Source organism: Aricia agestis, chromosome 2, assembly GCF_905147365.1.
Source record: "Aricia agestis chromosome 2, ilAriAges1.1, whole genome shotgun sequence".
Classification (NCBI taxonomy): Eukaryota; Metazoa; Arthropoda; class Insecta; order Lepidoptera; family Lycaenidae; genus Aricia; species Aricia agestis.
In genome coordinates, this window is record NC_056407.1 from 18,070,460 (window position 1) to 18,097,401 (window position 26,942).

General features: G+C 36.9%; 1 protein-coding gene across 2 annotated transcripts in view; it reads left to right on the forward strand.

Annotated features, from left to right (window-relative positions):
* The first annotated feature begins 503 nt into the window (after positions 1–503).
* LOC121738074 overlaps positions 504–26,942 on the forward strand; it is a 28,753-nt gene continuing 2,314 nt past the window's right edge. Inside the window, exons 1-6 of one of the 2 annotated variants that reach the window (XM_042129909.1) lie at positions 504–837; positions 7,196–7,414; positions 12,391–12,513; positions 12,753–12,924; positions 19,105–19,289; positions 20,719–20,787. In XM_042129909.1, the coding sequence (XP_041985843.1) occupies positions 801–837; positions 7,196–7,414; positions 12,391–12,513; positions 12,753–12,924; positions 19,105–19,289; positions 20,719–20,787 (805 nt within the window). In that variant the 5' untranslated portion in view covers positions 504–800. The remainder of the gene's footprint in view (positions 838–7,195; positions 7,415–12,390; positions 12,514–12,752; positions 12,925–19,104; positions 19,290–20,718; positions 20,788–26,942) is intronic. The other variant, XM_042129917.1, reaches the window with a different exon arrangement.

Here is a 26,942-nt window from a genome sequence, read left to right on the forward strand (position 1 = left end):
AAACGAAACCAAAGATCAGTCGAAAAATAGTGATACCCTGCAGTTATAAAAAACTTTTTAACTTATACCGTAGAATCCATTTCAAGGCTGCGCTCGCTTCTCTCACGATAAAATAAACTTAGTATTTTAGACTCCTCAAAGTAATGAACATATTACTTCATCTAAGGTGCAGATAACATGACTTATTTATTGCAATATATCACAATAATATTATTATTCTAGTATGTAATTACTTATTTTGTATATTCGCAAGTCATAATATACTTATTTAGGTAAAAATAATATAAACAGTAGATAGTTAAGTGTATTAATAACTATAATAAATAAAGACAATACTTTAACAGTAATCGTGATAAAAGTATATTTTATTTCAAAAACGCATATTTTGCCCCCAATATGCAGGTAACGTAAGGATAACAAGTATGCATATTATTGCATAATACGGTCAAGATAGTTTCTTAATAATTTATTATGATTCAACGCATAGGCTCTGTATTCGGTCAGCTATAATAAAAGATACAAGTTTAGATAACTGATTGGTGTTATGACGTTTGATTCATAACTACTAGAATAGAAGGAGCGACTCCACACAGTCGCAGAAATACCGCGCGAGGCGCGAGTGACGGCGCGTTCTTTATTTAAATTTGTTTTTTTTTTTGTTTTTATTATCTAAATGCAAACGTGTAAAGAGTTAAGTGAATAAGTTGTGTTATTAGATTGGTGTAATTTGTCTCCCGCGAAGATCAAATTGTACAAATTAGGACGGGCGGCAGTCGGTCGCTCAGTTCGCGGCTGTAGCTATGTGGTTCGTTGCTCTGTTCCTGTGTTTGGTCGCTGGTAAGTGTATTAACGATTTTTTTAACCAGTACTTTTATGCTAAGTAATATTACTATGTTACGTTAGAAGGTCTATCACCATATCTACAATAATTGGAACTAATTTTATATTAATATCTATTAAATCATCCACAAAACATCTGTCAATACCCATGTTAGTTCAGCTGTAGCGTAATTTCAAACACCATTAATCAACGGATTTCACCTTCATCTTGCTCAGTTTGTTCTTTCGGAAACGTTCAAATTAATAGTTTCTGGGTATGTTCCAAAATCTATGTTTGATTTTATAACGCTGTTGGTTAAAAGTATTTTAATTTTTATAGCCTTTGCCTTCTAGGTGTATTATGCCCTATTCTTTAAGATCAAATCTGCCAACAATCAATTACTATGTAATAGCGTTCGACGATCTTCGATTTTTTATTAAAACAGATAAAATGATATAAAAAAAAAAACACAAATTGCCGAGCACTATGCAAAACACAGAACTATAGTCTTAAGAGGATACCACAGCGGCTAGAGAAATGAAAAAAAAGTACGTGTAATATCTATAGCTGTCTCCCTTACCTCAAGCCTATACCGCAGAACGCGATAGAGACAACTGCAGAAAATCCAGAAAATCAACGATTCGTTGTCCCCTGATTCCTTCTCCAAAACTTAACCGATTTAAGTCCTTTTTTCATTAAATATTAAAAAAAGGCTTGAGCTGTGTTCCTATGTTTTGATTTTTTTGTATAATCTATCCAAATCTGTTTTCTGGACGTTTGAACACAGTGGAAAATCTGGCAATTTTTTTGGGTTTTTGATCGTTCATATCTTATTTAATAATTAAATTATGAAAAAAAAGAAAACATAGGGACATTGTATTAGTGGCCGTAGATATTCAGGAAAAAAATTATAACTCTACTAGCATTATCCAGGGAGGAAACAGGGGACAACGTTTGTATGGAAAAAATGGCGGTGTGGAATCCTCTTAATACGTGAAACAAAACTCTGTAATATGAAATTTGAGATTTATAGAGCTAAATTCGTAAGAAGCGACGCAACAATGGACATATTAGCACCATTAATTTGATGATGTTTCTTAACCAAAAAAAAGTCTTTAAAACAAGTCATCTTGATAAAATTTTCACGTAATTCGTATCATTGAGAACATCACGATTGGAATGCGCGAAAATTCGTGACAAACCAACTGATCTTACGAAAATTGGTGACAAACCCATTGATCGAAGACCGCGAAACTTACAAGTTACAATTTTTAGTATTAAAATAAATGTTTTATAACATTATAACAAACTATTACATCACAGTTTACTATCCAGGCAAGTTCTGTGTTGCTACAATTTACAAACCAAATTAGGCGGGATAAATAAATTACGAAATCGGGACTCGCTAATAAAACTCACTCCTCGTGGTGAAGGCCACTCCTCGAGGTCATTGCCAACGACAGCACCAGAATATTACAATAGGCAGTTAAGGAAGTCATCTTATTTTTAACAAATGCTCTGCAGAGTCTCACTAATGCTCGGAGACTGACGTTTTGATTTTCTGAACTTAAAGTATCTAAGTAAAACCGGCCAAGTGCGTGTCGGGCCACGCGCAATGTAGGGTTCCGTAGTACCGCTAGTTTTTGGAATTTTTTGTATGGTCAACGAATGTACATTTATAACGTGTTTTACACTACTAACAACATCGTCTCAGTTACTTTCAAAGGAATTTGAACGAAAAGTTCCTTTATACTTCGCCGAATATATTTTTTTTAGTTGATCGACTACTACTCAATATTAAGTACATTAACTTATGAAGTCTTCTTGGCTGTGGTAGTTTTCCTTTCTCTCAGCATATTTCCTACTCCCGTTTTTTCACATTTTCAGGAACAATCGTTTAGCTGGTAGCAGAGGTTGACACTGGACTCTAACGATTTTTTCCACTTTCAAACTTAATATTTCACAAATGAATCCCTAAATCAGAAAATGATCCATGAATACTCATAATATTTTTTTAAAACCTATCCAACGACACCTCATACGATGGGTTGGGCGCGAAAAAAAATTAATTCCTGCTTGATGTGTTAAGGGGAGGTACCATAAAAAAATATTTTTTAAGATTTTATGTACCACTAGCTGTTGCCCGCGACTTCGTCCGCGTGGACTTCAGTTTATAGCGCGCGATGTCAACAAAATTGGTGTCAAAAGCTTTTATAAAAAAAAACCCTGGTACCCCTTAAATCAAAACAGCTTTGCAGTGTGCACATAATATTTCATTTTTTTAAATAAAACTTTATATTTTATGCCAAGTTTTAAAGCTTATTTAGCCCCCCAATTACACAACTTTACCCATAAACTATTTATCATTGATAGGTTTAAGGTTACGTCACTGTATATAATATAAAGTACTGACTTATTAAATAACGTAAAAAAGAAATAATGTATAAAAGAAATAACAATCGAAAAAAATCGAGACACAGATGTATTTTTTTTTTCGAATAGATCTATGCTAATGGCCCTGTGTGAGAGGGCCGTGTTAGCTTCGTCGGAAAGGAGACTGCCGTTTGGCAGTCTTGTGTTTTGTTCGAAAGGGGTCAGGAGACCCCACGTCGCCCCCCTTTGGGCCACGTTTTTCCGGATTTTGGGGAATAACGTATTTACACAGATATATGATGATACCACCTCTTATAGAAAGATGTTGGGCAAGCGTTAGCGCGATGTAAGAGACGCACGGCGCCATCTAGTATGAATTTTTGGAACTAACTTAATTTGAACAAATTTTCGTATTTTCACCCCCTTACAACCCTTTTTTTCAGTAAAAAAAGTAGCCTATGTCCTTTCTCAGGCTTTAGACTATCTGTATACAAAATTTCATTACAATCGGTTCGGTAGTTTTGGCGTGAAAGCGAGACAGACAGACAGACAGACAGAGATACTTTCGCATTTATAATATTAAGTATAGATTTTGTCGACATCATTAATATGTGTATTCATGCTAAATTACAACGTTGTAGGTCCTATCATAAACTTATAATGCATATAAATAAGTCTATGGGTCCTATAGTCTCTGAGCAAAACCGCGGACAGACGGACAGACACACAGACGGACGGACAGACCGAAACTATAAGGGTTCCTTGTTGACTACGGAACTCTAAAAACGAGATAATTTAAAAGTAAGTCACCAACAGCCTGGTCCAAATATCTGTAGACCTTTTGAATAGTTCAAAAGGTCTACAGCCTACAGGTATTTTATTTAGGCCACATCATTGTGCGCTTTTTTCATCGCTTATCAGTCGAGTGTCTGGATAATAATAATAATAATAAAATAATAATAAAAATCCTTTATTGAAAATTCCACAAAAAAACTTAATCTAATTACCCGCCAAACCACATTGCGGTTTGTCGGCGGGCTTCACGCTCTTTACTTTCTACAACTAATATGTTTAATTCTAATATTGTAACTAAAATTAGGTGACCTTAAAGCAGCCAAGTAAGTACCCTGAGAATACAGCCCAACAAACAATAATTATTATTGACATACTTATTTGATAAAGTACACTGATATTTTGCTCTGTGTCTGAATAACCATATTTGTCTGAATACCCAGCACCCGTGGTACTAATGATTGCCCAGCTGTTTAGTAGAGTTCATCAGATAGGCCGGTGAACGCTCCGTATGGCCCACGATTAGATAATAGTAAATATTAAACGGCATCGCTCGCGGAGGTCGGCGCGGACCGCGGAGGTATTTTTAACACACCCGGACCAACTCAAGGTTGCCCAAGATAGTCGCATTCATTTAGATATGACCTAATTTTCTATAAACTTTATAAATAGATCGCGGTAACCCTAAAACCGCGATAATGTGAGAGAAACTTTACAACAAGCTTATCAGCATGAAAGAACACGCGAAAATATATTATTTATACTACATTTTCTTTCTTTATTGCAATTTGTAATAATAGCCCACGGGAGAATTGTACTCGTTCAGGATGAAAAGTAGTTTACAGAGCCTATAAACTACTGCCGTAATAAATGTGGTGAAAATCTGTCTAATAGTGAAGTAATAACAAAAATACTATCAATATTTTACACTTTCCTTATAGTTCTAGTGCATCCAAAGCTTCATTTGTTAATTTGAACGTTTGCACAGTGCACTGGTACTACCTACTGCAAACTAAACGCGATTAGCCTGTAGCATCTTCCTACAAAGACGTTGGTTCACTTCGTACATTGTCCGGTCGAACGAGTACTATTAGTGTCAATTCAGAGATCTGCAATAGGTGTAGTGGGTGCCCGCTGCGATATAAATCAAATGGATAAACGGCTGACCCGGACTGGGACTTATGATCTATTGCTTAAATTGTAAATACTTTTTTTCTGCTATCAAGCAGCAATTATAGGTGAGACCGCACTACCAGGCAGCGACGCGACACGACACTTCACGTTTCATAGAACTGAGGTTTGTGAAACGTCGATTCACAAGAGCAGGATGGTTTTACCCCGGAAAATGTACGGTTCCCAATTCCCATCAGGATAAAAAATTTCGCCGCAACAAATTTGCGGGCAATATCTAGTTCAAAATAAAACAATAATATATAAATAGGTGTGACGCAGTTGTCGAGTCGCTCAAATTCGAGGCCGAAGATGTGTTCATGTCTAAAATCCCTTCTGTCTGTGATGATACTGTACTTTATCGCTTACCAAAATAGAATTATCTAGAAACTTCATTAACGCAGCTGACATTGAAATGCAGATTGCTTCTCCAGAAATGATCGATAGTCTACACTCTACGTCCTACAAAACAATAGGATATTAGTGCGTATACAATTAAGGACCCAGTATACTATAATATTACATTGATACAGCGGCAGTTCAATAGATTGCTTGATCAGTACCTACTGTACCCTTGTAAACATAGAACACGAGTCTGCTTGACCAGATTGTATTAAGAGGATACACCAGGGGCTAGAGAAACGAAAAAAAGTACGTGTAATATCTATAGCTGTCTCCCTTACCTCAAGCCTATACCGCAGAAAACGATAGAGACAACTGCAGAAAATCAACGATTCGTTGTCCCCTGATTCCTTTTCCAAAACTTAACCGATTTAAGTGCTTTTTTCACTAAAGATTAAAGAAAAGCTTGAGCTGTGTTCCTATGTTCTGCTTTTTTTGTATAATCTAGCCAAATCTGTTTTCTGGACGTTTGAACACAGCGGAAAATCTGGCCATTTTTTTGGGGTTTTTGAACGTTTATATCTTATTTAAAAACCGGCCAAGTGCGAGTCGGACTCGCGCACCGAGGGTTCCGACAGCTTAAAGGTATTATAGACCTGAGTATTTGGTATGAATTTCAATTTAATACCTCTACGCGTTTATGAGGAAATGGGTAGTAAGTTTAAAATTATTAAAAAAAAATATATTATGTGATGTAACTAAAAATTTATGGTTTTCGTAATTTTTCCTTTATCTATGCTATAAGACGTTGCTTCGTACCAAATTTCAAGATTCTGAGTTCACGGGAAGCACCCTGTAGGTTTTGATTCCCTTGCAAGTGTCGAAAATTTGCGGCATAAACGGCTGTATCTTTTGATTGCGTTGGCTTAGAAGTTTGATTTTTTCACAGCTTCAAGGGACAGTAGACCTGAGTAATTGATATAAATTTCAGCTTCATACCTCCACGCGTTCCTGAGAAAAAGGGTCTTGACAGACGGACGGACGGACAGACGGACAACAAAGTGATCCTATAAGGGTTCCGTTTTTTCCTTTTGAGGTACGGAACCCTAAAAATTATATTATGAAAAAAAAAAGAAAACATAGGGACATTGTATTTGTGGCCGTAGATATTCAGGAAAAAAATTATAACTTTACTAGCATTATCCAGAAAGGAAACAGAGGACAGCGTTTGTATGGAAAAAAGGGCGGTGTGGACTCCTCTTAAGAACTATAGACTGGACCGTAGAGCATCCAGATTCCAGTACTGTATAATATGTAAATTGTAACACATGATAGTACTTAGTTACTTATTAATCCTTCGATCGTGAATTCTTGGAAATCTATTGTTATTCTATTGTGTCTCGCTCATCAGAGAGCTTATGGGGCTTGGTGGGTTAACAACTTTTAGATTTTGTTCGTAAGCGCAGCTTGGCCAAATGCCCACGTAAAAAAAATATCCACAGCCGATTAAATAACCTCATCCTTTTTGGAAGTCGCTTAAAAAAACAGTGTCTCACCCTAGTCTCACCGGAAATGTAAGAGCTTTCTTTCGATAAAAAGTATATTATATCCTTCCCAGTGGTCTACTCTACATCTGTGCCTTAACTTAGTCTTACTTAGTCAATAATATTTATTAACATCGTATTTAAAACATTGCAGGCAGTCGACAACTGTCGGTGAGCGAGTTCACGGTGCCTCGTTCCGTGGCAGCCGGCGAGGAGGCGCGGCTGACCTGCCGCTACGAGCTAGCCCCGGGCGAGACGGAGCAGGCGTTGTACGTCAAGTGGTGGTGGGCGCCCATCAATGCCAGCGATTCCCGCGCCCAGCTCTACCAGCGCATCATGGGACACAAGCCTACCGCGCTGAGGCATAACATACGTAAGTTACTGCAGTATATTACAAAGACCGCACTAGGCATAACACTCAGTAGTGGCGTTATATGGTGGGGCGACGCTGGGCGACCGCCCAAAGCGCGGGTAAAAAGAGACGCCGAAGGAAAATAATTGGCCAAGTGCAAGTCGGACTCGCGCACGAAAGGTTCCGTACCGTAATAGAGGAAAAATAGGCCAAAATTGTTTTTTTAGGGTTCCGTACCTCAAAAGGAAAAAACGGAACCCTTATAGGATCACTTTGTTGTCCGTCTGTCCGTCCGTCCGTCTGTCAAGACCCTTTTTCTCAGGAACGCGTGGAGGTATGAAGCTGAAATTTATATCAATTACTCAGGTCTACTGTCCCTTGAAGCTGTGAAAAAATCAAACTTCTAAGCCAACGCAATCAAAAGATACAGCCGTTTATGCCGCAAATTTTCGACACTTGCAAGGGAATCAAAACCTACAGGGTGCTTCCCGTGAACTCAGAATCTTGAAATTTGGTACGAAGCAACGTCTTATAGCATAGATAAAGGAAAAATTACGAAAACCATAAATTTTTAGTTACATCACATAATATATTTTTTTTAAATAATTTTAAACTTACTACCCATTTCCTCATAAACGCGTAGAGGTATTAAATTGAAATTCATACCAAATACTCAGGTCTATAATACCTTTAAGCTGTAACAAAATCAAACTTCTATGTCAACGCAATCAAAAGAAACAGCAATTTAAGCTGCATATTTTGAAACTCGCAAGTATTCGCAAGGGAATCAAAACCTAAAGGGTACTTCCAGTCGACCTAGAATCTTGAAATTTGGCATGAAGCAACGTTTTATAGCACACATAAAGGAAAAATTCCGAAAACCTTAAATTTTTAGTTACATTACAAAATATATATTTTTTAATAAATATAAACTTATTACTTTTTTCCTCATGAACGCGTAGAGCTATTACTTAAACGATAAAGAGATCTTTGTCTTAAATTTATGCTCCTCCATCTTTCCCCATTGTAATGTTATGAATTTCATTTTGCAATGAAAATACCATAGTTATGACTCGATTGTCGTAATGAACGAACTTTGTAAACCTTGCAGGTTTGTACGGAACCCTCGGTGCGCGAGTCCGACTCGCACTTGGCCGGTTTTTTTTTTGTATGAGAGCCCCCCTTAATTTTTTTATTTTATTGAAATATTATAATTTATTAAAGTAGATATAAAACTTTATGTTTTCTAGTGCCTAGCTGTTGCCATTATTGATTACGAGCAAAAAAGGCCAAAAATATAACGTTTGTTGTATGGGATTAAATATTAATTTTATTTTGTTTTTAGTATTTGTTGTTATAGCGACAACAGAAATACACAATCTGTGAAAATTTCAGAAGTCTAGCTATAGCGGTTCTTGAGTTACAGCCTGGAGACAGACAGACAGACGGACAGACATCGAAGTCTCAGTAATAGGATCCCGTTTTTACCCTTTGGGTACGGAACCCTAAAAACTAGATCAAAATCGGTCCCCCCGATCGGTTCCCCGGTCACGTCAAACTTATAACACCCCTCTCCTTTGTTGGGGGTGAAAAATGCTGTGTACTCCTCTTGAAAACTATTGCCAAGTCAAATGGGCTACTATTATTCAGTACGTGTAACGGTGCAGACATGTACATTATGTGCAGATTAATAACAAAAGTATCGTCTATATAGTAATACGCTAGAGACCATTATAGCATTGTGCCTACTGAATATTAAAACAATAAGCTATTATGTCTTTATGAATTTTGCGTTGCTTGCTAGATCTATATATATAAAACTCAAAGGTGACTGACTGATTGACATAGTGATCTATCAACGCACAGCCCAAACCACTGGACGGATCGGGCTGAAATTTGGCATGCAGGTAGATGTTATAACGTAGGCATCCGCTAAGAAAGGATTTTGATCAATTCCACCTCCAAGGGGTTAAAATAGGGGATGAAAGTTTGTATGTAATAATACTTCTTAACGCGAGCGAAGCCGTGGGCAAAAGCTCGTTTTTTTATAAACCTTCATCGACACCAAACATATTAATTGATGTATCTATATATTAATACGTGAGCCAAAAACTTTGTATCCCTTTTGACGAAAAATGGGGAAACGTAGGTGAATGAAATTTTTCACAGTTATAGTTTATATGGTGAAGGTGTGCATCGAGCTAATATATTACTTTAAAATTTAACAACATTACACACACAACAACACATACACTAGGAAAAATGGCACATTTTTGAGTGACAAGCCTATACATATGAATTAAACTCTTTTATTTATGGCTGAAGTCTGTTGACAACAAGGCAACAAATTGAAAATTTACACACACAACAACACATACACTAGGAAAAATGACAAGATTTTTGAGTGACAAGCCTATACATATGAATTAAACTCTTTTATTTATGGCTGAAGTCTGTTGACAACAAGGCAACAAATTGAAAATGGATTATAGTTTTTTTTATTGAATCTTAGATACTATTAGACAATGCTTACACGGCCAGGCTGAGATCAGCTGAGTCCCAGAGACAAGAGTTGAAAAAAATATGATGAATGCAAATTTTAGTCCTAATGTCGTTGAAACCAAGGTCGAATTTCGACCATTGGGCGATCTCTAGTTTGTTAAATTTGACCTTGTTGAAACTGTTATCAAAGCATCAACAAATTGGTTTCTTCATTATTATCTACTTGTTTTTAATTATTTTCTAATAGGTAAGTATATTAGTATACGGTAGGTATCTACCTACCTATCCTCTGCATCTTGAAGCTCGAAATGTAAATAACAACAGACCGCAACGCGACGCGTAGAATGAAGATGCATTTCTAAATAGGTATGAATTTGACAGATTTGCAAGACGTCTGACTTAACCCTAAGGGTCGATTCAGACCGCAACGCGACGCGTTTCTAAATTTATATGGATTTGACAGATTCGCAAGACGTCTCACGCAATTGAAATCTGTCAAATCCAAACAAAATTATGCCGCGCCGCGCCTCGCCTCGCCTTGTCGCGTTGCGGTCTGAATTGACCCTAAGGCGTGTAACCACAATGTATGTTTCGAGCCTTACGGTTCTTGGTGAAAATTCATTTTAAACACAAATAAAACACAATATTACTTGCAGTTTTTCCACTATATTCATATCGAAACCGGTCGTGTTTAAGTTAAATTTGTAGTAATTAATGAATATAGTGGAAAAAGTGCAAGTAATATTGTGTTTTATTTGTGCCTTACAATATAGTTTAGTGTGAATGTAACAAGTAGCAACGATGAAAGAGTATCTATTTAATATGGGTAAGCAATTTTTGTTGCATTTCCCATAGATATACTTACATAAAAATCAAAAGTAACTTGTTCAGCGCTGCTACATTGGTAGTGAACTTTATGTTAAACATACACATTTTTATCTACTACAATATCTACCTACTCAAGGAGGAACAAAATTAATCTTACTTTTGTTCCACCATGTATTTTTGTTTGAGAGTCATGCATTTGTAGAGTTTCAGTAAGTAGCATAGTAATGTTCAATTCCGGGTCCGCTGTTATTTTTAATGTTTATAAATGACCTTTTGGATTGCATAAAATGTAATTGCTTAGCATATGCAGATGACCTATAGATCTTTAGAATTATATTTGATATCAGTGATTGCTTAGCTCTTCAGAGAGATCTAGATGTCTTGACTGAATGGTGCAAACGCAATCTTATGGGACTAAATGCTAATAAATGTCAAGTTATTACTTTTACAAGAAATAAAAATATAATAAGACTTATAACATAAATGACAAGCCTTATCTCGTGTCTCAGTAATAAGTGACTTGGGAATTATTTTTGATACCGCACTATCATTTCGGTCGCACTATGACTCCATATGCAGCAGGGCCCATAATATGCTGTCATTTATTTCTGAGACAGCTAAGCCTTTTAAGAACCCTTGTACTTGGATCTTACTTTATGTAGCCCTAGTGAGAAGTATTCTTGAGTACTGTTCATCTATATGGTCGCCTATGTATAGTGTTTATATCGAATTGAAGCAGTTCAGAGAAGATTTGTCAGGGTACTAAGTAGTAGATGTGGTATGCGAAGGAAGTTGCCGAATTATATTGATCGGATCAATAAATTGGGTCTCCTAAGCCTTGAGAAACGAAGACAGAATGCTGATCTTGGTATTCTTTACAAAATTGTTAATGGTCTTATGGACACTGTTCTTTTAGAGCAGTTGTCATTTAAAATCCCTACTCGATCCGTACGTATTCACCATTATTTAGTGTACCACTAACATGTAATAATGTGTCCAAAAATAATCCTTTGCATAGAATTTGTAATACGTATAATAAAATATGCCATGATAAAGATATTTTCAATTGTAGTCTGATTGCATTTAAACGTGATCTAGCCAAGGACCCTAACATCTAAATGTTTAACAATATGTGTTGATGGCCTTCAGAGTTTAGTTTTAGTTTTTAAGTCATTAGAATTGTATTACCTACTGTAGGATATATTTTTATTTATTTTATACTTTGTTGTTATTGTGGCGAGTTGATGTCTAGTTTTAGTTTTTAGTTCTATTTTGTTTTGTGTTTTCCCTGTCTTTCTCTAAGTAAATCTTATACTAATATTGTTACCTTCAATGCTGGTGTAGTTGTAATTGGACCTCAGTCTAAATGCCGTGTGTTGTTAATGTTAGTTTACTGTATGTTGTTATTCTGTGGTCTGTAACTGTACCGTAATAAATAAATAAATAAATGAAGGGTAAGAATCAATGTTATAAATGCAATCCATTAATAAAATGGAGTTTTTAAATAAAGAAAAACGAGTGTTCCATAAGGGAGATAGTTTGCGGCGCCCATACAGTCGGCATGGCGCGGCCATTCTGTATGGGCGCCGCAGACTTGATCGCTCAAAAAGTCTGTCGTCTGCCATCTCCCTAAAATGTAACTTAATGTAACCTTATCGTTATTTCAGGTGTGGAGGCGTTCGACTCTATCGTGATCACGGGCGCGGCGCCGCCGGACTCCGGCCGCTACGAGTGCGAGGTCTCCAACGCCTTCGACGAGATCCGCAAACACGACGACCTCATCGTCTACAGTGAGTGTTGTCGACGTGATCTCGACCTACGTGATCGTTGTGGGGTGTAATGTGACGACGTTGAGTGTTGTCGACGTTATAGTATTCCAAACGTGATCGTTGAGGAGAGTGTGGTCGATTGACGACGTCATGGTCATCTGCTGATAGTAAAAATTCATAAGGTCTATCTATGACCAACCCCTAGATAGCTCGCTGTGTCTATTTATTTGTGTACAAATAAAGAGTATTGTTATGTGCAGCGAGCGGCAGCGGACCAGAGCTCAACGTCACGCTGGCTGAGGATGACGATGACGGCGACGGTGACGGCAACGCTGACGGTGACGGTGATAGTGAACGCAACGTGGTGTTGTCGTGCACCGCCACCGACGTCGCGCCCGAGCCCGACCTCGTGTTTACTGTCGATGGCCAGCCGTATGTAGTACCTATATACTTAATATATAAAAAACCCCCGCCAAACAACTTTAAAAAGTAATGAAATAATACATTTTACTGTCTTTAAGTTTAAATAATTCCTGAGTGTAAAGTGATATTTTAGTCCATAATTGTTGTCACGGTGTGTCGGGGGACCGCTAACAGTGTCGTTTGCATTTTGTATTGCCATGTCACTGATTGTCTCGATTCGGTTCGCTGTGAACTGACCCTTGAAACTATAATGTTTATGTCAATATAAATCCAAACATGAAACCTTCACTTTGGCTTCATATGGAGCTTGGCTCCTATAGAATCCAGGTGACGCTGCAGCAGTTATATGCAGCAATAAATTTTTGCAGCATGCAAAAATTTATTGGTTATCTACGTCTTACTAGTTGTCGCAATTCAAATGAGCCCAAACACGAAACCGTTGCTCTAAGTTGGTGAGGAGTTGGGTATCCTATTGATTACCAGGTGCTGCTGCAGCACCAGATCAACTTTCCAGTAATGTGTAAATATTCATAAATGTCACGAACTAGAATGCAATAAAGCCCACCAAACGACTGTAAGTTGCTAATCGGCCCTTCACGAACCAGATGAACCACGATTTTTCAGCACGGAGCAGGCTGATGATGATGAACTATGGCTAAGAACAGTCTCAATTGAGTCAGCTTTCAAAGAAAAAAAACTAGATCAAAATCGGTCCACCCGTTTGGATGCTACGATGCCACAGACAGACAGACAGACAGACCGACAGACAGACACGTCAAACTTATCCCCTCTTTTTTGTCGGGGGTTAAAAATGATAACTTTTATTTCATGAAGGTGATTCACATAAACTCCATATTATGTTCTTATCAAAATTTCATTAAAGTTAAGTAATCATTTAATGTATCTCTAATCATTTTTAACCCCCGACAAAAAAGAGGGGTGTTATAAGTTTGACGTGTCTGCCTGTCGGTCTGTCTGTCTGTCTGTATGTCTGTCTGTCTGTCTGTGGCATCGTAGCATCCAAACGGGTGGACCGATTTTGATCTAGTTTTTTTTGTTTGAAAGCTGACTCAATTGAGACTGTTCTTAGCTATAGTTCATCATCATCAGCCTGCTCCGTGCTGAAAAATCGCGGTTCATCTGGTTCGTGAAGGGCTGATTAGCAACTTGCAGTCGTTTGGTGGGCTTTATTGCATTCTAGTTCGTAACATTTATGAATATTTACACATTAATGGAAAGTTGACCTGGTGTTGCAGCATCACCTGGTAATCAATAGGATCCCAAACTCCTCACCAACTCAGAGCAATGGTTTCGTATTTGGGCTCATTTTTAACCCCCGACAAAAAAGAGGGGTGTTATAAGTTTGACGTGTCTGTCTGTCGGTCTGTCTGTCTGTCTGTCTGTCTGTCTGTGGCATCGTAGCATCCAAACGGGTGGACCGATTTTGATCTAGTTTTTTTGTTTGAAAGCTGACTTAATTGAGAGTGTCACCTGGTAATCAATAGGATACCCAACTCCTCACCAACTTAGAGCAATGGTTTCGTGTTTGGGCTCATTTTAATTGCGACAACTAGTAAGACGTAGATAACCAATAAATTTTTGCATACTGCTGCTGCAGCTTCACCTGGATTCTATAGGAGCCGAGCTCCATATGACGCGTGACGGCCTCATCCAAAAGGACATTCCTAGATGGTATTCATTGGGATATAATTATGATCCTGTTGATAAGAATTATTCTGCACTATAACCAATACAAGTTTAAAAGCATGAAATAAAATTAAATTAAGAAATTAAAAAAAAATCCCGCCAAACAACTTTAAAAAGTAATGAAATAATATATTTTACTGACTTCAAGTTTAAATAATTCATAAGTGTAAAGTGATATTTTAGTCCATAATTGTTGTCAAGGTGTGTCGGGGGACCGCTAATGTAGTTGTTTGATTTCACATAACATTATATTATCGAGACAATCAGTGGCAGTCACATGGCGATACAAAATGCAAAAGACACTGTTGGCAGTCCCCCGACACACCGTGACAACAATTATGGACTAAAATATCACTTTACACTTAGGAATTATTTAAACTTGAAGTCAGTAAAATATATTATTTCATTACTTTTTAAAGTTGTTTGGCGGGGGTTTTTTTAAATTTCTTAATTAATAATTGCGACAACTAGTAAGACGTAGATAACCAATAAATTTTTACATGCTGCTGCTGCAGCATCACCAGTATTCTATTGGAGCCGAGCTCCATATGAACCCACAGTGGAGGTTTCATGTTTGGACTCATATTGACGGCCTCATCCAAAACGACATTACTAGATGGTATTCATTGGGATATAATATGATCCTTTTGATAGGAATTATTCTGCACTACGAGTATAATCGACACAAGTTTAAAAAGCATGAAATAAAATTAAATTAAGAAATTTAAAAAAAACCCCGCCAAACAACTTTAAAAAGTAATGAAATAATATATTTCACTGACTTTAAGTTTAAATAATTCCTAAGTGTAAAGTGATATTTTAGTCCATAGTTGTTGTCAAGGTGTGCCGGGGGACCGCTAATGTAGATGTTTGATTTCACATACTTAACATTATAGTTTAAGGGTCAGTTTTCAGCGAACCAAATCGAGCCAATCAGTGATAAGGCGATATAAAATAAAAAAAGACACTGTTGGCGGTCCCCCGACACACCTGCACCGTGACAACAATAATTATGGACTAAAATATAACTTTACACTTAGGAATTATTTAAACTTAAAGTCCGCAAAATATTGTTACGCGCTAGGGTTCGAGGATTTGGAGAGAAAGACCTGGTGACTCTCTTGAAGACTTTATTAACACTGCACTAAACACTAGGTCACAACACTTAGCACTAAGTCCAAACACTAATCACTAGGTCCAATCACTAAGCACTATCACAGTCCTAGGTCGTAGCCAAGTCGCAGGTTTCACTGGTTCACTCACTATTGATCACTTGTTGTCGCCTCGAAGATCGCTCAGATTGAACTGTACTGCCGGGCCTGCCTGCGGCTTTTTATATGGCGAGACGAATTCCAGAAAGTTCCCGATTCACGTAAACAAGTAAACAACCGTGGGAACTTTCTAAGAGGCTCGAGCATGTACCACAATAAAAGTAAACAACTAAACACGTAAACACGTTAACAAAATAAACCGGTAAACACGTAAACAAAATGTTGGATTTTTCTAGAAGGTTCGAGTATGTACTTGCGCACCTCATGCCATCTAGTATTGAGTAGGGGATTTAGTTTGCCTGTGCTCCCTCGGTAAGTTTCGCTGGTTTGTCGCTAGATGGCACCACGTGTCCGTATACCATGTACCGTAACAATATATTATTTCATTACTTTTTAAAGTTTGGTGGGGTTTTTTTTTTAATTTCTTAATTTAATTTTTTAATTTTTACATTTCTCTTAAGATACTACTTTTTAGGGTTCCGTAGTCAACAAGGAACACTTATAGTTTCGGTCTGTCCGTTCGTCTGTCTGTCCGTCTGTCCGCCTGTCTATCTGTCCGTCTGTCCATCTGTCCGTCTGTCCGTCTGTCCATCTGTCCGTCCGTCAGTCTGTCTGTCCGCGGTTTTGCTCAGAGACTAAAGGACCTACAAAGCTGTAATTTGACATGAATGCACATATTAATGATGCCGACAAAATGGTACATGAAATATTAAAAAAATATTTTTTATGGTACCTTCCCTACACATCAAGCTGGGATGAATTTTTTTTTTCGCGTCCACCCCATCGTGTGAGGTGTCGTTGGATAGGTTTTTTTTTAAATACTATGAGTATTCATAGATCATTTTTCGATTCAGGGATCCGTTTGTGAAATATTAAGTTTTAAAGTGGAAAAAATCGTTAGTCCAGTGTACCAGCTAAACGGTTGCTTCTGGAAATGTGAAAAAATTCACGGTAGTAGGAAATATGCTAAATTTAAAAGGAAAACTATCACGGCTAACAAGACTTCATAAGTTTTTGAATTATAGTCGATCAACTAAAAAAAATGTATTCGGTGAAGTATAAAGGAGCTTTTCGTTCAAATTCTTTTGAACGTAACTGAGACGATGTTGTTAGTAGTGTAAAGCACGTTATAGTACATTAATTATTGACCATACAAAAAATATCAAAAACTAGCGGTACTATGGAACCCTATATTGCGCGTGGCCCGACACGCACTTGGCCGATTTTTAGGGTTCCGTACCCAAAGGGTAAAACCGGGACCCTATTAATAAGACTTCGATGTCTGTCTGTCCGTCCTTCTGTCTGTCTCCAGGCTGTATCTCAAGAACCGCTATAGCTAGACTTATGAATTTTTCACAGATTGTGTATATCTGTTGCCGCTATAACAACAAATACTAAAACAAAATAAAATTAATATTTAAGGGGGGCTTAAATTATACAACAAACGTAATTTTTTCGGCCTTTTTTGCTCGACATCAATAATGCTTTTGGAAATTTTCACAGAGACTTTGATTATAATATTATGTGCTCTATATTAATTAATCTATACTAATATTATAAAGAGGTAAACTTTGTTTGTTTGTTTGTTTAATTGTAATGAATAGGCTCAAAAACTACTGGACCGATTTTAATAATTCTTTCACCATTCGAAAGCTACATTATCTACGAGTAACATAGGCTTCTTTTTATGTTGGAAAATATAGGGTTCCGTAAGATATTTCAGTTTTTCGGAAACAACCAGAAAATTTACTTATTTTGCGTGCGCTGCCTAAACTATAAAAGATAGAACTATACAATGTTCTAAGTAAATGTAGATCTTATAAATATCTACAAAAATGTCCGCGACACACTATACCTATCTATGTTAAGTGAGGCACAACAACCATTTTTTTATTTAAAAATTTTGATTTTTTTTTGGACTACATTTAAACGCATTTATTTTACTTATACTAATAATCCTTATCAAAATAAATAATTTCATCACTAAGTACAGTTTATGTAGATTATATTTGGTCTTTGAATGATTAAAATTGGACGTTTAGCTTAGAAGTTATGGCGAAATTAAAATATTGCTATTTACGCCCGTTTCGAAGTGGGCGCTGGCGCTACCAATGCTGGGGTGCGCTCGCGGGAGGGGTATCACTAATACCTATTGTACACATTGAAAAGGTCTACAGAAAACTCCGCGATGGTATAAGTAAATATATCTCTTATGAATGTCCCACAATAACATTTTCTTGTCATTTAATTTTAACTCCAAATAATGGCTAATTTTCGAAGCGATTTTAACCAATACGGCGATAATCCTTATTTACTTTAAATACATTATTGATTATGGCCCTCTAGAACATAATATTATGATTTAAATTTTAAATTAATATTTTCGAAGATATTACAGATTTAAATATTACGGGACGTAGCTTTTGCGGCAGTACCGACCAATGCGGGCCACGGGTAGTAATAATAATAATAAAGCCTTTTATTTCCTCGATACATACCATTTTAACAAACATGGGTTGGCCACGGGTAGTAGTGAATATAAATTATTTAAAATCAAAACTACTGAATCGATTTTAATCATTTTTAGGGTAAAAACGGGACCCTATTACTAAGACTTCGTGGTCTGTCCATCTATCCGTCTGTCTGTCTGTCGCCAGGCTTTATCTCAAGAACCGCTATAGCCAGACTTCTGAAATTTTCACATATTATTATTGTGTATATCTGTTGCCGCTTAGATAACAAATACTAAAAACGAAATAACATTAATTCGTACGAGTCCGACTCGCACTTGGCTGATTTCTAACCCCCGACAAAAAAGAGGGCTGTTATTATTTCAGTGACATAGGCTATAATATATTTTATACCCGTGCGAAGCCGGAGCGGGTCGCTAGTAAAAATAATATAATAAAATAAAATTAAGGGGGGCTCCCATACAAAAAACACAATTTTTGCCCTATTTTTGCTCCGAATGTTTCCGTACCGTTATACGGTACGGAAACATTCGTGAGCGAGTCCGACTCGCACTTGGCGACTTATTTTTGTCTCATGTCGAATAGTACAACTCTGCATTCGACACGAGAAAACTTTTCAAGAAAAATAAAACTCATGTAAATCTAAAATTGAATATTTTAAAAACATTTTTTGATCTATGGAATATATTATTATTTATTATACAATAGAAGATTTTAAAAAATGAACTCTTCATTTCCAGATTGGACACCAACCACAAGGAGGTGACGTGGTCGCCTTCCGAGAATGTTTACGACGTGGTCGCTAACGCGAGCGTGTCGGCGGCGCGGGCGGCGGGCGCGACGCTGGCGTGCGAGCTCGTGTATACGGACGCGCGAGTGACACACCCGCAGTATGTGCATACCGTGCCCTTCCAGCTTGACACCGGTTAGTAGTAGTGGTAGTAGGTACCATAGATGATTCATAGGCAGTTGATGAGTCTATGTCATGTGATCGGATTATGTCAATTCAATGTTTGGTTATGGTCTGTCAGCTGGGTTTGATATAACGCTACCAAATTACGTAGGTCCACCATACGTAGGCCTCTGAGTCAACTTCTCTGATAGTATATTGATACTACGAGTTAGCAGCGCAAGACGGTTCCGTGTACTAGAAAAGCGCAATAGATCTAGAATCGATTTTGTTTTGAAAATCAATTAATGTAGTATAGAAAGGCGTCGTCGTTAAACGTACAAATATATTATTCGATTTTATCTCGTAATATATTAGTATTTAAGAGAATTTAGTAGGTAAATCAAAATTAATGTGCGTAGTTCGTGTGAATATAATTTGGTTACTTACGCTTGTGGCACTTTTGGTGCGGAGGCTATGGCTACTGCTTAACAAGGACTTCAAAATTCATGGTAATATTTTGTCTTTTACCTTCTGTCATCTTATATATAAAAATGGATTTTCAAATGTGTTAGTCACGCTAAATTCGAAAACGGCTGAACGGATTAGGCTGATTTTAGTCTTAAAATATTTGTAGAAGTCCAGGGAAGGTTTTAAGGTGACACGAAGTTCACCGGGACAGCTAGTTTCTTTATAAAACCGAGGCTAGCAAGTAGCAACGACAAACAATTTGAAGCCCTAATCTCCGCATCAATGCTAAGTACACTTTGTGCGCGAACTCCTATGAATTTTAAAAAATGTGACGGGGGAATGTTGAATGTTCCTCTTTTGAGCCCTCGAATCCTCGGAGGTCGCGCGTGGAGTGTTGTGGATTATTGTGACTGTAGGATAACACTTGGCCATTGCTAATCACAATGGCACATAGGGGCTTTCGCTCACTCAATAATAAGTAATATGGCTATCGTTTACATCAGATCGTAGCTAGGTGGCGCCATTAATCGAATCAGCTGCGGCTTTACATGCGTCATGACATGTCATACTGTGCGCACTGTGACTTCTCAAATTGATTTGCTAGAAGGAGATGGTGATATCATTTATTGCTTAAAATTTTCAACTTATATAACAATTCCTGTATAATAACTATGATTGCCATCGTGATTACGATGCTGTATACATAATATGCTGCTGATGCTGTATAAGCTGCACAATCGAAGTCAGTCATGAGTCATGACTCAATAGACGAATATGTTTCTCTATTCGTCTGTAATAGTTTTTTTTTTTTGGTCAATAATTCATGAACCTATTAGCCACGTTACATTTAACGTTAGATAACATAGACTCTTAGTAAGTATTAAAAAGAACGGCTGGTGGCGCCACCATAAGAGTCGAGAGTCCCGCTGTGGCCTGTGAGTAGTTTGTGTAACCTGTAACGCTTGTGATTTGTGAACTAACTGTGTTGTGACAGAGACGACCACGGAGTACCCGCTAGAAACGACCACCGCCGACGCCACGGCTATGCCCTTAGAGAACCAAGGTAAGTTGTAGACGAACCAAATACGTAACAAAACAATAATAAAATATATCAACGTAATAGTGATAATATACAATAAATTATTATGTATTCGACCTATGTTTAACTTTTTTCATACCTATCAATTTATTATCTTTTTTAAATTAGATACATATTTTTTGGTTTATTAGATGTGCTAATTTGGAACAAATAAGTATTCGTTCTTAATAGGACTTCTTATAACTTAATAAGTAGTTGTAATATGTATGAGAGTGTATTGTTGTTTTATTTTTATACAGTGTGTTTGTGTAAACACACAAACATCCTTGAAACCATCAAATGAGACCGTCAAAATGAACAACTTTTTCTATGAGAACAATGCTGGGAACTCAAAAAAAGGCTTATAATTAACTGATCACCAGAAATAGTAACATTTCACAGACAAAAATAGTAAACGATCACCAAAATACAGACCACCATTTTAATGTAAAATGATAACCAAAAGTAATGAAATAATATATTTTACTGACTTTAAGTTTAAATAATTCCTATGTGTAAAGTGATATTTTAGTCCATAATTGTTGTCACGGTATGTCGGGGGACCGCCAACAGTGTCTTTTGCATTTTGTATCGCCATGTCACCATGTCGCCATGTCTCGATTTGGTTTGCTGAAAACTGACCCTTGAACTATGTTAGTGTCTGACAATTATGGACTAAAATATCACTTTACACTTAGGAATTATTTAAACTTAAAGTCAGTAAAATATATTATTTCATTACTTTTTAAAGTTGTTTGGCGGGGGTATTTTAAATTTCTTAATTTAATTTTATTTCATGTTTTTTAAACTTGTGTTGGTTATAGTGCAGAATAATTATGTTCTGTTGATAGAACAGGATCATAATATTATATCCCAATGAATACCATCTAGGAATGTCCTTTTGGATGAGGCCGTCAATATGAGTCCAAACATGAAACCTCCACTTTGAGTTCATATGAAGCTCGGTTCCTATAGAATCCAGGTGATGCTGCAGCAGCAGCATGCAAAGATTTACTGTTTATCTACGTCTTACTAGCTGTTGCATTTAAAATGAGCCCAAACACGAAACCATTGCTCTTAGTTGGTGAGGAGCTGGGTATCCTATTGATTACCAGGTGATGCTGCAGCACCAGGTCAACTTTCCATTAATGTGTAAATATTCATAAATGCGTGACATTTATGAACTAGAATGCAATAAAGCCCACCAAACGACTGCAAGTTGCTAATCGGCCCTTCACGAACCAGATGAACCGCGATTTTTCAGCACGTAGCAGGCTGATGATGATGAACTATAGCTAAGAACACTCTCAATTAAGTCAGCTTTCAAACAAAAAAAACTATATCAAAATCGGTCCACCCGTTTGGATGCTACGATGCCACAGACAGACAGACAGACATACAGACCGACAGACAGACACGTCAAACTTATAACACCCCTCTCTTTTGTCGGGGGTTAAAAATGATCACCAAAATGAGTAAATGATCACCAACATTATACTAGCATTTTAATGTAAAATGATCACCAAAGATTTATTATCTCGCTATCCTATTTAAGCAAAATTACTCCAAGTAAATCATTGTTACTTAAACCAAAAGTAGTAAATGATCACCAACATTATACGTTAGCATTTTAATGTAAAATTTTAACCAAATATATTTTTATTTAGCAAATATCCTATTAAAGAGAAGAAGAGAGATAGACGGACAGACTCTATTACTGAGACTTCGATGTCTGTCCGTCTGTTCGTCCGTCGGTCTTTCTCTAGGGCCTAGGCTGTATCTCAAGAACCGCTCCAGCTAGATTTCTATAAATTTCACAGATTGTGTATATCTGTTGCATCTATAACATTCAGTACTAAAACAAAATAAAATAATTATTTAAGGGGGGCTCCCATACAACAAACGTTATCTTTTTGGCTTTTTTGCTCGATATCAATAATGGCAACCGGTAGGCACATTGATATTTTCATAATAATATAATCAAAGGCCTTAATTATATTATTATGTTAACTTCAATAATTAGGTAATAATAATAATAAAAAAAAATTAAAAGGGAAAATGGGAGCCCCATACAAAAACACAATTTTAGGTCTAATTTTGTTCTATAACGGTACGGAACCTTCCATGTCCGACTCACACTTGGCCGATTATTTTGTTAATAATATGCTTACATGTTTTGTCAATCGTAGTGATTTATTTGGATAGAAATATCGCATTGATTTGCTCACAAGGATTTGGTGATCATTTACTATATTTGGTGATCATTTACTATATTTAGTGATCGTTTATTATATTTGGTGATCATTTACTATATTTAGTGATCATTTACTATATTTAGTGATCATTTACTATATTTGGTAATCATTTACTATATTTGGTGGTCATTTACTATATTTGGTGATCATTTAACTACTATATTTAGTGATCATTTACTATATTTGGTAATCATTTACTATATTTGGTGGTCATTTACTATATTTGGTGATCATTTACTTTATTTGGTGATCATTTACTATATTTGGTGTTCGATTACAATTTGAAGTGTTGTCATGACTAAAATAGCTGGTAGTATTGCGATTTTAGAGTTTATTTTATTGGTGTTAATTATCTTTTTTTGGTAAACAAGTTTAGGGTATCAGTGCATTTTTTGGTGGTCATTATATTATTTGTTCCCAAAAAAAAATGCCGTCTTCATACCCATACGGATGCCCGGATCGGCAATTTGTATGGGTGTGAAAACGGATTTTTTTGAGTTCCCAGCATTGTTCTCATAGAAAAAGTTGTTCATTTTGACGGTCTCAGTTGATGGTTTCAAGGATAACGGTGTTTACACAAACACACTGTATAAAGCTTTTTATGTGGCTAACACATTAACAACAATTGTAACTTAACTTTTAGTTTGAAACCTTAACGAGCCCCATGTTAAAAATCTAACGTTTATTAACCCATTCATTGCGGATGGCACGTTTCAGTGCCATCACTTTTTGCGTGTGGCGTTAGGCACGGATGTGTGTCATTTTAAAATCAATGATAACTTCTTCTATTAAGCTTTAAGAAAGTTTTTGCCCAGAATCAAAATATCTTTATTTTTTACGTATGTTAATCTCGTAGCTTTCGTTTACCTGGATATTGTAAGATTTTTATAAAATAGAGCCCACCAACCTTTTTGAAAGTTGCGTTTATTTTGTAATAAAGTTGCGTTTGCGAATTCTGTTCCATCACTTCGTCATCGTCGCATTGAATTTCGATTTCTGTCTCGGGAATGTACTTTCTTTTTTGCCGTAATTTAAATGTATTCGAATGTAAACTAAAAGTATTGAAGCTTTGGACAATATGTAAAAAATTGACAAAATACTATTTTCTTTTCCGCATGGCTGAAGACACAGATACGTCATCTAATCGTATGGCGCTGGGCACTGAACAGTGTCACGTTAGTTTTGTTCAACGCTACAGTTAGAAGTTTGCAAAATTAGACATCGCAACGAATAGAATAGACATACAATCGATATTCATATTAGTAGGTATTTATAAAATAAGGATGCTTAATTAACTTTTTTTTTTATTTATAACCACTTTTCTACATTATCCTGTCGTTCCCTTGGTTTGGCGGTAATGGCTTCTCATCAGGCAATTTGTTTGCACGTTTATGTATAGATGAAACGGGGTACAATTCTCATAGTTATATTATATAGAGTAGAATTACATATAGGCCGACGATTCTGCCCAACCTAGTAGGTAGTACCTATCCCATTAGATATCCAATGTTATATTGTTTTGAACACTGTGCAGCGCATGGCATAGTAAGATACTACGCCAAGATACAAGATGGCGTGACGTCCAGTAACAAAGGCTCTCTGCCAGTTATTTTGGACAACATTGTAGTACAGTAATTACTGGGGTAAGTATATTTTTGTGAACGGAAATTGAAACAATTGAGACTATTTATGTTTACAAAAAGATCAAAAATCATCACTCATTGGGTAGAGATCAATAAAGTGGCGCCACTCACGATCGAATTTTTGCCAGTGGCGCCACAACTCAGCAGAAACTTAAAAAAATACAAGTTTCAAACTACATTACACTTTCAAGCGATAGAAATTGAGTATGTAACTTTATGGTACTTTATTCCAGACTACTTCCACAGTATAGCAATATGACATATCCCTACAGTAGTGAAACGAATGTACTTGCGCAGAGCAACGGAGGGGTACCCGCGGGGAAGCGGGCGGCGCGGGCCCGCGTACACAAACTCGCGGCGTTTGTATATTTCTCCCCACAGGGGCAGAGTAGATAGAATGATAGAGTATGCCGACTTAGAACTGATGTTGAAATTTTTAAATTTGACGTATTATGACGAAAATCGTCGCTGGGGTTGTTAACTTGTAAGGTACCTACGAATTTGAAAATATGACATATCCGCTGGACGTGTTCCTCTTTGGTCGTAACTCGTATTGTTGTTTGCGATTAAAATTGTCAGAATCCAATTTTGAAATCTTTATTTTAAATATTTAAAAATAAATTATATCAGCCTGCGCGAGGCACACTCCGTTCATAATCCTAGTGAAATCCGACGAATTTGACAGATATTGAAACCTGTCCGTTTCTTTGCAGTCGAACTACTGGTAGTTATGTCTATTGTGACAGGGGTGACGTTGGCGCGTTGTCTACGAATTTTGTGTTGTAAAACGATAACTTATCTTATAATGGGATATTATAATAAATGTTCAGTGTACGGATGTAAATCTGATTCAAAAAACAAAAAGGATTTAAATTTTCATAAATATCAGCTCACAGTTTACACTAATATTGTGTTGGCCTTGGCGGCATTTATTTGCATCTCTGTTTTATTGTTTACGTTGTAAGAAGTGTAATAAATAAAAAATCTGTCAAATACCCTGTTACATACTAATTAGTACCTTCCTAGCTAGGTACACACACCAAGTGTAACATTTTGTCCTTTGGACCGCCCTTACCGCGCACGTAATAAGAGTTTTAACCAGGGATGTTAGACGGCCACTTGGAAATCCTTGTATCGAGCTGGCTGAAAACTGGTATCGGAGACAGAAAACTGGTACGCCTGTGCTCCGCTCCGGCGCTCCGGCGCTGCGAACACTGATGACAAACTGTGTCGGAAGTCGCATCCCAGTGAAATCATCCCAATGAAAGTGAAATCTGATTGGAATGTTTTTTTACATGCATTTTTGAAATTTGCCGGTTATTCTATATGGTCAGTGTATTTTGGTCGGTCAAGGGCCAATCTTGGTATTTTTGCGTACAAGAACCAAGTAGTCTTGGTACCATCGAGGAAGTTGATTCCTATGCAATTGACAGACCAACGTTATTTGGTCGAATATGTCAATTCAATTGTGATGTTACGAGGGCTGCTATTTATGTATCCGGAACTGGCCACTTACAAGAACAATATTTAAAAAGTAATTACAACATTTGAAAATAGAACTCTTTGGTTGAAGAATACATTTTGTTTCATGTGACTGTCAATTATTTTTCCATTGTGGCGTCATTTTGAAAATTGCGTGTCTTCATTTGCCATGGATTTAACGCGTGAACATTTTCGTGCAATGATTTACTACGATTTTCGGCGTGGGCTAAATCAACAACAGTGCTTTATTCAACTCACCGCAACTTTTGGAGATGAAGCACCATCAAAAACCACTGTTTATCACTGGTACAGTGAGTTTAATCGTGGGCGGTCTATGCTCACGGATGAAAATAAAGAAGGTCGCCCAAAAACAGCTGTTGTCCCACAAAATATAGATGCTGTGCGGGAACTAATAATGCGTGATCGTCATGTTACATATCGCGAGATAGAGGCGTCCTTAGGCATAAGTATGACGAGCATACATAAGATATTACACGAACATTTGGCTGTAAAAAAAATATGTTCGCGTTGGATTCCGCACAACTTGACAATCGATCAAAAACGGGCTCGTGTCGATTGGTGCAAAAAAATGATAAAAAAATACAACCGTGGTACGTCAAAAGCCGTTTATAATATCTACACAGGTGATGAATCTTGGATCTATGCATATGACCCCGAAACTAAACAACAGTCAACGGTGTGGGTGTTCCAAGATGAGCCGAAACCAACAAAAGTTACTCGTGCAAAAAGTACTTTGAAG